This window comes from Bidens hawaiensis, unplaced genomic scaffold (assembly GCF_021521415.1).
Source record: "Bidens hawaiensis isolate Kalapana, Puna unplaced genomic scaffold, B.hawaiensis_p1.1 tig00019559_1, whole genome shotgun sequence".
NCBI lineage: Eukaryota > Viridiplantae > Streptophyta > Magnoliopsida > Asterales > Asteraceae > Bidens > Bidens hawaiensis.
Window position 1 is genome coordinate 307,568 of NW_027492972.1, and position 13,885 is coordinate 321,452.

The 13,885-nt window shown below is 35.4% G+C and overlaps 1 protein-coding gene and 2 pseudogenes across 2 annotated transcripts; all 3 read right to left on the reverse strand.

Annotated features, from left to right (window-relative positions):
- Nucleotides 1–1,002: 1,002 nt before the first annotated feature.
- Nucleotides 1,003–1,404, reverse strand: LOC143558611 (sucrose transport protein SUC9 pseudogene; annotated as a pseudogene).
- A 3,278-nt stretch (nucleotides 1,405–4,682) lies between these two features.
- Nucleotides 4,683–5,498, reverse strand: LOC143558612 (uncharacterized). Its single transcript, XM_077047420.1, has 3 exons — nucleotides 5,088–5,498; nucleotides 4,775–4,843; nucleotides 4,683–4,727 (listed from the first exon to the last, which is right to left on the reverse strand). Exons 1-3 carry the CDS (start codon nucleotides 5,496–5,498, stop codon nucleotides 4,683–4,685), a joined length of 525 nt encoding a protein of 174 aa, XP_076903535.1.
- On the reverse strand, nucleotides 4,739–11,713 carry LOC143558629 (disease resistance protein At4g27190-like; annotated as a pseudogene). Its single transcript, XR_013139774.1, has 4 exons — nucleotides 8,407–11,713; nucleotides 6,718–7,452; nucleotides 5,879–6,538; nucleotides 4,739–5,799 (listed from the first exon to the last, which is right to left on the reverse strand). The product of XR_013139774.1 is annotated as a disease resistance protein At4g27190-like (transcript).
- Nucleotides 11,714–13,885: the final 2,172 nt, after the last annotated feature.

Sequence of the window (13,885 nt, forward strand, 5' to 3'; positions counted from 1 at the left end):
TAGACATTGTTCTTGGTTCTTAGTTTTTAAATGTACTTTACCAGTTAGTGTTTATTTAGTCGTATACCGTAATATTTGTTTTCATCTAATTTGTACACTAGTTATTTTGAAAAACAAGAATACATAAAATATTTTCCTTTCTATTCCATTTATAAAAAAACAACTCATTTTCTATGAGTTTTAAAAACTAGAACTACAAATCAATTTTCTCGAGTCAACTTATTTTCCCAAAATAAATTTGATGTGGCTCAATGGTAAAACACCCACTTTACTAGTGAGAGGTAGGGGTTCAAAGCTCACTATCACCAATTTATATGGGAGATACGATGGATGACCCTATCTTGCCAATGTTCAAGTTCTAATCTCACCCGGTTTTACCGACTCATCGCTGCCGTGCCGTTTGGCGGGCGTGGGGGTTGGCTTTTATTCGAGGAATCCCTCAATAAGTTGACCGCTAGAGGCTCCGTCCGTCCGGACTTGTGGCCGGCTCGGACTACCTTTAACCAATAGGGGGCCTGCATACATAGTATCCGACGTTATTTAGTTGGTCGTTCCAAAAGAAAACTTATTTTCCAAAACTATGAAGTCTGGTAGTCTACTTACAAATTAATAAATTAATCATAAAATCAAATTATGAGGTCTTTATTACATAGTGAACACTGATTATTTTCCGCTTTACTGTTGGAAATTCCTGTACTAATAATATTCATTAGTATGTGTTGTTAATAAAAAATTATTAATGAATTTAAATAGTAGAGATGAAATACGATCTATAATATGTGGTTGAAGATTTGAACTTTGATGACATGGGAAAATGAGTTTGTCCCACATAAATTTAAGCTCTTTTACACAGAGATTCTTCACAAAAAAAAACCATATTCGAGTATAAAACAATGTTTGTTATTTGAGTTATAATAACTATTAACTTAAAGTGCAAAAATAACTATTATTAATTATTTGTTTTTCTTTTTTGGTATACTTTTGTTATTAAAATTAAATAAATCACACACACATGCAAAAGCCAATAGCTATTAGAAACGATGATTTCAAGTATGCAAAAGCCTCGTTACATGCATCCGTTTTTGAGAATGGGAACAACCGGTAAAGCTGGTTGTATGACCCTGCTGCATAACCAAGGACATTTCCAACTGACATGAAAAATGAGAAAAGCGCATTAGCCGTTCGGATACGCCTAGCATTTGAACCTGAAAGGTCCGCTAGAAATGCGCGGCACGGGCCCGGCAACATATTGTTGGCAATATCTAAAAACCAAAAACCGACCACAAATAGACAGACAGCTCTGAGTTTTACGTTGTCCTCCCCGACTCGGTCTCCGAGCTTTACGCCTATGTCCGGGGCGAAGCCAATTAAGAAATCCGCTAAGCCGACCAGCATGACCTCCATTAATATTTTTCCTATGCCCTCAAATTTCTGATTTTTCCTTTCTGATCAAATTCAAGCACAACTAACAAGTTATTTCTGTCAAAAATACACTTTATGTTTCCTTGTTTTACAATTCAATTATTGATTTATATATAAAGAGTATCTCATTCTTATTTTTCCTGTTTATATTACATGTGAATACTTGGAGCTTGGACAACATTTATAAACGTTGGGCTTGCTGGATTTAGTAGTGGGCTTGTAGCTGAAGAGGTCCAAGACTTGTGAAGGCCCATTTGCTATTAGTTCAGTTTAATATACATTTGGGTTATATATATTAAAAAAGGGGCTAGAGACTTTTTTGAGATAATAGATTATTTTCTTTCACCTAACATATTTTAGATCTCAGTTTCGAGTTAGGGTTTTGATCTTATTCAGTTTGTTTCTTATTGTATCAAATCATTACAAAGATGATTTGATTATTTGTAGTTGGTTTAAGTAGTGGTGTATACGTCATCTCGTAGTGATTATCTGTTGAAGATTGTTTGTTATTGTGGGTTATTTCGGTTAATAAAAGGACGAAGTTGAATTTCTAATAAGACCATGTTTAGCCTAATTTATATTTATTATCGACATATACTGTTGTGTTAGAAACTTAATTAAACTTCTAGTGTCCTCCAAATAAGAACATGTTGAAAAGGAAAATGGTTTTGACGTACGTGAGATCGAGCCTTTTTTTTAACGACATTATATTTTTCTTATAAAATCTGAAAGATAATAAACGAAAAGTTTATTAAAGAGTTGTGCGCGCTAACTAAATCATCCAAATAGGGTCTTTTTATTCTTTAATTATGTCATTTTATCTAATTAAATACCAATGAATTTTTAAATACCTTAATTCATATTTATGGGCACTAGTTTTCAAATCTAAAATAGTTTGATCAAACATACACTAGGTAAGACATAAACTTTCAAAAGTGTTGCCAAAAATACTAGGAATCTAGGATAGTGTTAGGAGCATCTAAGGATAAATAGATATACAGTAACACATCAAAATTTGTTTTAAAGTGTTGTATAGAAAGTTCTTTACAAAATCATTCATGTGTTTGTAAAATTAATTGCAAGTTTATTACATTTTTTTTATTTGGCGTCACTTCAGTATTTCCAAACAACTTTAAGCTCTTTTCTTACCAGAATCATATGTCTGTAGTTAAGTAATTACTGACTTGTGGTATAGTTAGTGATTTGTGGGCATAGTCATTTTACTTGTAGTCTTCAATTAAGCAAATAGCTTTGTTTTGTTAATAAAATTGATACAAATAGTTGTTGGCTATGTTTTTCTATAAAAATGATAAAAGAAAAATGATAATAAAGAGATTCCTATCATGTGACCCAATTATTGCTTGGTCGCCAATAATTGGACCACATTGATAAGATTTCACCTTAGTTTAGTTATGAATTTTATTTAATTTTTACTTTTTTTTTACCGTTTTTATTACGGTGGTGGGAGTGCCCAAAATTGATGGATCGAGAGGTTTGCCACGTCAACATATTGGTACAAAAAAATCGGGAGGTCCAGTGTGGTTACCCCAATCTGGGGAAGAGAATGTAAAAAAGAAGAATTCGTGAAAAGAGAATCGGAAGAGCGAAAACACCTCATCACCTTCCGGTACGGATCCAAATTTGCTTCTTAACTGAAGCTCCCTCCCAAAAGTACTACATGTCTACATATACACTTTTAAGCCAGATTCTATGTACTCTTGCTTTTGAGTTTGATATCATTCAATGTTTAATAAAACATATATTCTTTTACATTGAAATCAGGAGAAAAAAAAGAGTTGTGTTAGTGATGATCGTATTTTGGTCTGCAAAATTCACAAAATTTGAGGGTTGGGCCGGAGTTTGGTCCAATTAATGATGCTGGGTCGAATCTGTATCTGGGTGCAATCCTCAATCTGGACATACTAATAATAGGCCCAGGCTTAGGAAACGGCCCAAATGGGATTGTTTCTGCCAGACCCAGTTCACTTGTGATCCAGGACTCAAGTTTCGTTATCTTGTTTAAGATCTTTAGAATTTTATAGGTCTGGTTTTCATTCTGTTTGATCTGTATGTTAGGTTCTTATTTCTGGTTCTTGTAACATTGTTTGAATTAGAAACAGTTTTGGTTTAGAATTACGATTTCTGACAATTATGTAGGATGATTTTAGCATTATATACAGATTAGGTTTATTTTATGCATCTTGTTTATGCAATTGAATAAAGCAGAAGAGTCAATCGTGTGATTAGTCGTTTGTTGTTCTTGAAGCATCCAAGTTTAACATAGCATGTATACCCCTTCTCTAAAAACTTGCATTAGGATATGAGAATTTGGAGCAAGCGTGTTGGGTCAGGTAATAATGGGTCAAATAATACTAATTATCAAAATAAAAAAGAAAATGAATCTGTAGTGTTCATATGTTCAGTTCTCACATGTCTTTTGATCATAACAATCATCTAGTTTTTCCTATCTCTGTTGATTGTTCTTCAACTAAAGCTTATAACAGTAGTTCTTTAAAACATAAATGAGCTTTTTGTTAAAAAACTTGAGCCAGTTGGCTTCTTGACCTATCATCAGCAATGCCAGCAAAAAACAGTAGATAAAAGCTTGACAGCATCCTTGGTGATTCACTCAAAAACCTCTTAAGCAATATTGAAGGCAACTACTACTACCCCTGTGAGAGAATTTGTGTCTGTGCTTTTTGTTTGTCGACTGTTTCTAACCGTCTATCAAGGCTGGATATACATAAATGAAAGACCGACAAATATAACAATGGTTTAACAACTTACAATAAGCTAGAATTTAAAATAGCATCACAATTCAGATGTCAAGTTGGGCTGAAATAAAACAAGGAGCGGGCCGTTGTAGGTTCTTTTTTTTCGACGGGAAAGAAAGGATTGTTTCTGCTTGGTCGTCTTTCACTCCTCACATCTGATTGAATCATAATCAGAATGGAGCTAGTGGCGGACCTAGGGAAGAATTTCACAGGGTCGGAAGAGGGTCGGTGTCATAATTTTATAGGGGTCGGTATGGATTTTTACATATATATACCTTTGAAAAAAAATTTACAAGGGTCGGCCGACCCCTACACTCAAAGTGTAGGTCCGCCACTAAATGGAGCAGAGGTTGATCAGGAGCAGACGTGCATCATGATGTCTTCAAAGAAGCAAAACAACCAATTTTTAATCGGCCTATTTTGACCACAACCCGCACTACCAATTCTAACCTGAACCAAAATAACTTATTTCTTAAATGGCCCATTCTAATCCGGCATGCCACCCAAACCAAGCAGCCTGTTTTGCCAAGTCTGTTGCAAACGGAACATAAGAAGGGTTCAATTTAAGTCTAAATTACCCGGAAGGGCCCAGACCATAGGAATTCCAAATTCAAACCAAAACCAGGTAATGCAATTTGAAGGGTTACCTTATAAAGTTTTAATACAACAAAAGTAACAGCACTAATAATTAAAATTACTTATATATTCTATAAATTTAAAAGTGTTATAGAATAAAAGGATAAAAATTGTTACTGAAAAGAATTATTGACAATCTTTGTAATTTACTTTCTATAAACTAAATCACAGATACTTGATTATGATGTTATGGAAATTAAGATATTGACTTCTTGAGAATATACAGTTGAAGGAACAAAACTAGTAAAATTATACCTTGGCCATGGAAAGATGTTTAATAGTGCCATTGAGGTCACCCTTCCATAACTGCTCTCCGTTCTCAAGTACTATCGCATTAAGCTTTGGTGTGACTAGTGGCCCTAAAGAGAAAGTAAACATACCGGGACACACCTCCAAGTTAAGATATTCCAAGGAAGGAAATTCAAACTTAAATAATCCCGCGCAGAAACTAGTAAGATTTGGTAGATTCACAAGCCCTATAGAGTGAAGTTGAGGGAACACAACATCTTCTCCATATTCTTTCCCTTCAACATCTGCAATCACTTCTTTCATAATCAAGCAATTAGCTAAGTAGAGTTCCTCAAGATGTAAAAAGTACTCAATTACGGATACCGAAAATACTTTCTTCAAGCCATCACACTTGATGACTTTTAATAAAGAAAACATTGGATATTTCAAAATGCCATTCAAATCCGTGTTCCACCATATGTCCGCCAGCTTGGGTAGATTTTGTAGATTGACGTCCCTTAACATACAAACCAGATTCTTCTCATGACCTCCAAAAATCTCTTCAAGTGAATCAGTCTTCAACATATAGCTTTTTAAGATCTTTTAGCTCAGGAACAAGTCGCACCAATTTTTTGCATCTTTTTACCTTCAATTTTTTAAGTTGATGAAAAGAGTCACCTACGTCTGCTGAGCTACTTATGCCTTCAATGTTCAGTTTCTCCAACACAGGTAAAAGTACCTGCCATAAAAGATATATAAGATTGGGGAATATGTCAAACTGATTAGTGAGTAAACACATGTAAATATGGAGTATTTACCTCTCCACCAAACATCTTCATCATGGGGCAGTTGGTTACTTTTAAAACCTGAAGAGACGGCAGCTGCAAAGTACCTTTTATAGAGCAAAAACTCACAAGGTTTGGTAAACTTTTAAGTACAAGAATTTTCATCCGAGGCAAGATTATCACTTCAAGCCGGTCTTCTACAGAGATGTCCTTCAAAACTACCTCTTCAACCAACTCACAAGAACTTATTCTAAGCTCTTGGAGTTGCACTAAACCTTTCATGATAGAAGCTGAGAATATATATTTTAGATGATCACAACCAGAAACTTCAACTGAAGTTAGGTTATGGAAGTGAAGAAAATCATTGTTCCACCATATATGCCTCAGTTTAGGTAGACTCTTTAGTCTTAATTCTGTCAAGCTGAAGAGTGAGACATGAGTCTCATCTTGATTTAAAGCAGGTTTGGTGACAAAGATCTCCTCAATTGAACTGCAATCTTCTGTGTAAAGTTTGCTCAGCATCTGTAGCCTTGGCAACATATGGGTTGGACCAACATCTATTAGTCTTTCACAACCTCGAACATCAAGGAGTTGTAGCCTGGAGAAGGTTTGATCCGGTAGTTGGTGGTGCCATATCTCCACAAGGTTTTCCATGTAGTGTATGTGCAACTCTTCTGTATTAGGAAATGCAACCTGTGCCATAATTCTCGTGTTAAAAAACACTCAACATTTCCTACAATGGAATCTTAAAAGATGCATATTATTCTGCATTCATAGGAAACATCCGGTGATTATCCCTCATAAGTTGCACCAGAAAACTACTCGTTCCACGATATTGACTTTAGAGTGTAAATGTTAGAAAGAGGACATACCTTCTCATTGAAAAGGGGTTGTACTGTAGTGCAATGGTTACCGACATGATCCCCTATTTGTTCACATTGAGAGGCAGGAAAGGTCTTCAGTTGAGGACAATTTGCAATAGTTAAGATCTTCAAAGATGGCCAATCTAAAGCTTTGTGATCTTTGTAGAAAGTTGTAAGCTCTGGAAGATGGTTAAGTCGGAGAGCGTGTAATAGTGGAAAGACAACCATGTTACTGTCCTCTCTTGTCTCAAAAGAAACAATTTCCTTCACCAATGCGCATGATTCTATTTCCAGGCGTTGAAGTTGAACGAGACCTTTCAATGCTGACAGAGAGAATATATATGTCAAACTATCGCATCTGGTTATAGTCAGCAAGCTTAAAAATTGCAAGCTAACATATGCAAAAGGTCCCTTGTTCCACCACAAATGATCCAATTCAGATAAGCCACATAGAACTAGTTCTTTCAGTGGTGGAAAATCTACTGATTTTGCAGTAGTTTCATCAACAAGATCTTCAAGTTCAAAAATCTCCTTAATCATATCACAGTTAATGATAGAAAGACTTTCAAAATTGTTTAATCTCTGAATCATATTAAAAGGAATCAATTTTGAGATTGCATTGCACCTTGTGATCCTCAAAACTTTTAATCTGCCAAAGCTCTCTTCAGGCACTTGCAAGTGCCATAACAATTTCACTCTGGGCAGTTCCCTCAGTATAAGCTCCTGCAATTCTGGAAGCTTTACCTGCCAAAAATTACATATAAAAGCTTAAAGAAAAGCGCCAATTTCATATACCCCCTTCAAACTTGAAAAATATCATATATATACCATGCAAAACTAAAAAAATCATATATGCCCTTTACAAAGTAGTTAGCATGTCATATACACGCAATTTATTAAAAATAAATGAGCATTTTACCCTTGTTTTTCTACAACTTTTAAAGTTTCATATACGCCCATCTATAACTTTAAACCTTTTCGTTTACCCATTTTTAGCGTAAATATTTTTTTACCCATTTTTAACTTAATTTATTTTTTTAACTTTTACCCATAAACTATTTTCGTTTATAACAAAAAAGAAGTCAATGAACAGATGCAATAAACCAATGCAATATTATGCCCTAACACGATCAACTCTCCGGATGCAATTATACCTGGTTCGACTATCTTATTCGAGTTACATTGCTTCATTCGATTATTAAGCATGGTTCGATTATCGGATTTGAGTTCAATTATCTGATTCAGACATACAGATTCGATTATCTACCTTCGAGCGAAAAAAAGAGGAGGGACGACGGTTCGGTTCGCTTGCTTATCGTCAATGTCAATCAAAATCCAAATAAAAAATAGGGTTTGAACATATATAAAGGAAAGGGGTAGAAAGGTCATTAAGTAAAAAAAACCGTTAAAGTTGTGTATATATGATACTTTTAGTTTTGGCAGGATATATATGATTTTTTTCATTTAGTAAGAGTATATATGATATTAATCCTAAAGAAAATTACTAACAGCATGAAAAGGACAAATGAGAGCATGATGGTGTTAACATTGTAAAAAGAATGAAGTTGAAGAAAATCATTTGTTTGATCACAAAAGTCAAACTGCATCACTTCTTTATCTGTGTTGGGCTTTAAAATTGCATTAAGATAAAGCAAGTATTACGAAAGCCTAAAAAGATTATTACGGATCATCACATACATTACCACCAAAGAGAGGCATGTCATGGTCGTCGTCTGAAGTTGACATCTCATTCAATTTGGGGCAGAAAGTCTTTAGCTGGGGCAAAAGAGAAAGCTCCAACGTTTTCAGCTTGGGGAGCACAATATCAACCATTTCCTCACCTGAAACCGTGATATTGTCCGAAAATATTCCCCAGAGAATGTCACAGTTGAATATACACAGATAACAAAGCAACCCTTGATCTGTGGCAGTGTATTGTGGAAAAAGAATTTGTAATTTATGACAAGTATGTACAGATACATTTCTTAAGTTGACAAGGCAAATGTCTCCCTCGGGCCCTTCCTTCCACAAGCAAACAAACTCAGGCAAGTATTTTAGATCCAAATCCTGTAGTGCTGAGAATGATGTGGCGGGAAGATGTCCATGGCATATTTCTTTTAAATTTTCCATTGAAACTACTTCCAACTTCTCCAAAGAAGGAAAGAGAACACCGGGTTTACAAATTACTGTGTCAACTATACATTCAATGTCAGAATTACCATATAGCTCTAACCCCCTGAGGTTTTGGAAGTGTCCTTTGTCATATCATACAGAACATTCTTTAAGACTTGTGGACAGTATTCTAAGATCAAGTATTGAGCTTGTTTCAGCAGCAGGGTGATACAGTCTGGTAAACTAATAATACCTTCATCAATTCTAAGTTTCAAAGCTGTTGAGTATCTATGGGTAAGGCTAACCAACCAATAGCTTCCAACATAAATCTTGAATTTGATCAGATTTTCCAAGAGTAGATCTCGGGGGATGAGATTGACATTGAGGATGTTCACCTCTAAGGATCTTAAACAAGACAGCATTTTCAACTCGCTAAGAGATGGATTATTTCCTTGCATATCTTCTTTATCTTCACTCCAGTTTACAAAACTGTTCATCATATTCAAGCTCTCCAATGAAGACAACTTTGATAACACATTGGGTGGAATTGTGGTCAACTCTTCACAGTCAGTCAGATCTAGAAGTCTCAATCGAGTAAGTTGTCCAACTTCCCCAGGTAACCGCTTTATATTTGAACCAACAAAACTTAAAACTTCAAGGCTCTTCAGCTCTCCGATTGATGACATGTCTCGTAACTTGCACCGCTCAAGGCACAATGTCCTCATTTTCCATAAAGATTTAACTGACCAAGGTAATGACAAAATAGGCATGTCACTCATGGATACAACTTTAAGCTCTTTCATACCTTCAAAGAAGTTCCCAGGAATTTGATTGAGTCAGATTGAAACTACAATAGCAGAATTTCTAGTTTTGGACAAACCAAGCCACCGGGGAGTTGAGTAATGTTGGTTGAAGCAAGTGAGATTGCAGAAAAAGGAGTGAGAGGCTCGCCCATATGACCTCCAAATGATTGAACATCATGTCTTACCAGAGACATAGTTTGACCACTAGTTGCAACCAAAATAGCAAAATCTCTTATCACATCATGCATCCTAACATACTCTTCATTTTTACCATCCAAAAGCAAGCAACAAGCTTTGAGGCTCTCAACTAACGCATATGCCCTGTCTCTTGCAGCTTCTAACTTATAAACATACTGGAACAGCCTTAACCCCAGGCCATATCTAACTAAAGTTTCAATCGGAATCTCAACGTCTTCTTTAAACAAACTACAAAGTAAGAAGCAAGACTTAATTTCATCTGTTTCCAAAAAACTGTAACTCAATTCAAGCGACGAGTATACATATTTCTGCATGCCTTTAATGTTTCTCGGAGGAGGGTTTTGCAACTGACAAAGTGCATCACACCAAGCATGTTTACTCTTTCCCCTAAGAGCTCGTGCAACAGTTACAACTGCAATTGGTAGGCCTGCACATCTTTCAACTACCTTGGTCGCTAGCAGATGCATATCATAATTATGGGTGATATTGGCCATCTTGCTAAATAAGTTCCAAGCATCCGATTTAGATAAGACATTTACAGGGACACACACCTGAGCATTCATCTCGTAGCAAACATCTTTGCTCCGTGATGTCAGCAACAATTTGCAACCCTTGTGGACATCTTTGTGTGGTATCCCAATAGCCTCGAGATCAATTAGTCTCCAAACATCATCAAGTATCAAAAGCACACGTGTTGATTGCTTCAACCTTTCACATATTCGAGTTGCCCTTCCAGATTCACTCTCCTGCTCAAGTTTCAGACCCAACTTGTCAGCAATCTCACCCTGAATATTCCTCACATTCATGGTCTGAGAGATGACTGACATCACCATTTCATCAAACAGGAATTGTTCACCAGCTTGCTTAGCAACTTCTTTAACAAGAGTAGTCTTACCAACACCGCCCATACCATATACACCAATGATATTTATGTTATCGTCTTTGAGTGCTTCCATAATCTCTTTAAAAGTTAAGTTCCTTGAATCAAAAGTCTCTTCATCACCTGTTGAGGTAGACCACAGTGGTGGAGGAACTTGTTGAGAAACACGGTCAAACTTACCATCTTCTAGAAGCTTATTAACCGCCAACACTCTCTTTTTGGCTTTCTTACTAACTCTGTAGCGTAAAACTACACTGCTACATGACGGGCTACCTTGATGATCACCAAGAAACTTTCTTGACTCGTCAACAAGCCCATCTGCACTTGTTAGCCATTCTGCAACTTGAGGTAGAATATGTTCTCCATTTCTCTTTGCCTCATCGACCAAATCTTGAATCTCAGTTCTAGTATTCTCCAAAGCCGGAACTCGATTTTGAAAAGAAATAAGGTTCTTGTTGTAATGATACAGATAACCAAACGATTTCCCAATAGGTTGAAATATGAATTCTCCTAACTTTACAGCAATAGAAACAATTAAATCAGCAGCCATTCGGCAACTTTACTCTTACAAATTTACAGTCAACTAATCTAAGTATATGGGACTGTACAACAATCTAGAACATAAGATTACTATACAACAAGAACCTTTCGGTAGAGAGAGCAACAGAGAATTCAAGAAGCTGATCAAAAGATTGCTTTTGTAAAGCTGGAAATTGATCTGTAGATGAGGGTTGCAGAATGGTAAACATAGTTGACTTGCTGGTCAATGGAGCTGGTTTGGTATAATTCTTATGGCTACTTGTCAACTAACACAAGAATTGTTTATTAAGTGTAAATTTCACAGAAATATCAGGATAACAGAATAATGGTAAACAAAGTTGACTTGCTGGTCAATGGAGCTGGTTTGGTTTAATTCTTATGGCTACTTGTCAACTAACACAAGAATTGTTTATTAAGTGTAAATTTCACACACACATCAGGATAACAGAATATGTCCAAAATGCATCCTGACTTTCAATTATGACACTTAACCCCCTAGGGTTTGTTATATGAACCTAGCTGCGCACACCACATAAAACGATCCGTTGAGCTTACTGCTAGGACTGTAAACGAACCGAACATTCAGTGAACTGCCGGTGGGAAGTTCGTTTACGTTTATTCGTTTAATAAATGAATGAACATGAACAGAGGCCGCATTCGTTCATTTGTGTTCGCGAACGTTCGGTAATGTATTCATTATGTTTGTTAGTTAAAGGTTTATTTTATATTTTTATAAAATTTTATTTGTAATAACCATCCTAACATTAAAATTTTATAATTTTATTGTTTTTGTTAAGTAAAAGTTCGTTTCGTTAATGGTTTGTTTTATAAACTCTTGCTTTAACTAACAACAAATCTAACTTGTGCGTCGTTGACATTATCATAATAAAGCCACCGACTGAAGGATGATTATGTTTATGACTATTCTTATTATCTCACGTGCTTAACTTTATATTTAATTAAGGTGATTATGTCTAATGTTTTGGATTAAGAATGTTGTTTTTCCTTCCTCTCTTTTTTCCTTAAACAATACATTTTCATTTGCGTTCGTGAGCAAGTTCAATTCCTTAACGAACGAACACGAATATGAATTTACGTTCGGTCAGCAGTCAGCGTTCATGAACCATTCGTGATCAAGTTTAATTCTAGACAAATGAACATGAACAAGGCTTAGTTCGATTTGGTTCGGTACGGTTTGTTTACAGCCCCTACCTACAGCTAATTAGGTTACAATTTGCGGTCATCTACATGTATGATCAAATCCACATGCTTAAACAACGATTATGCACAATGAATTAAACATTATATACAAATTTCAGCTACATGTTACAAAGTTGAGGGTTAGGAATCAGCAATTTCGTTTAATTTGTTGTTACAGTTTTCATTGGTGACATTCAGAAATTGAAACAATTAAAGTAGTGTGAGCATTTTACATGCTTAATTTTGAGTTTGAATGGGTTAATTATAAACCCTAGAATCCGAAAATTATATATATGGTGTTCATATGGCTTGTTTTGATTAGATGATGGTTAATTATGTATTGATTGTTGATTTGATAACTAGAATTGATGTTATTGCATGTTAATTGCTTGTTTCCTTGATTTTGAGTTCAAGTAAAACCCTAATCATGTATGTGGTATGTATGTGATGTGCATGGATAGTGATTATGGTGTCTAGAATGTCATATGAATGGATTATGGTCTATAGATGGTTAATATGTTGATTTTGGATGTAAACAGTTTCTGGACAGATTGTGTTGTTGATGTTCAATTGACTGTAACGGGTGTGAATGTAAGAATTGGTAGAGATTATTAATACTACAGTGTACTAGGTTGAGTCTAGTTTCTAAGGAATATAAATTTGTAATTTTTGGACGAGTAAAAGTTAATCTTTATGATTTTACAAAAACGTTGTGCAAATCTGAATTGTGAGACCTGCTGTTAGGTTGGTTTGTAAATATTATATCTCATGAACTACAAGACCAAATGGGTTGGTTCCACTTCTGGAAGTTAACTTGTTGAGTTAAGAACCTAACCCAATTGGTCTTGCATTTGTTGGATTTTTCATTTAACGGGAATTACAAATAACATTCTGTTGCGCATGAATTTGACTGTTGTGAGTTTGCTGTAATGTTTTGATCATTGTGAGAAGTTTATGTGGAATAAAAATACAATAAAATATGTTCTGGAAACCTAACACATGTGTGCTCTTGTGATGATTTTTGATGAATTAATTGATGAGTTATGATCTGTGAATTAGAGTAATCTTTACTAGTAGTAATCTGTCTCGGTAAAGTTAGCTGCTGAACTTTGTGAAAATACATGAAAAGTGCTAGTTGCTAGTAAATTGTTATGTTTTGACCAAATTGCCCTTGCGGGGAAAAATTGCTAGATACGTACGCTATTAACACTTGACACGTAAGTAGTTACTCACACGTGTAACGTATCACAAATATGCTTGTTAATTCACACACGATTCACAAACGAACACGAAACGTATTTTTGTGCTTAGGAATTATGTGCCGGGTCTAGAGACTCGATAATAGTTCCGATACTTAGAAAAATCTCATTTTTGTGTCTTAGAACGCGAGTGAGGATTTTTCTGTGACGCACGTCTCTCGGACTTTGGTTTTTTGTAATCTTCG

What these genes read in the sequence shown, in the direction of transcription:
- LOC143558612 (XM_077047420.1), bottom strand. Translation starts at nt 5,498, where the DNA reads ATGTTTTCTTTATTAAAAGTCATCAAGTGTGATGGCTTGAAGAAAGTA. An exon ending in AACATCTTTCCATGGCCAAG is followed by an intron (nt 4,844 to 5,087) that starts GTATAATTTTAC and finishes AAACTTTATAAG; the next exon opens with GTAACCCTTCAAATTGCATT. An exon ending in TATGGTCTGGGCCCTTCCGG is followed by an intron (nt 4,728 to 4,774) that starts GTAATTTAGACT and finishes CGTTTGCAACAG; the next exon opens with ACTTGGCAAAACAGGCTGCT.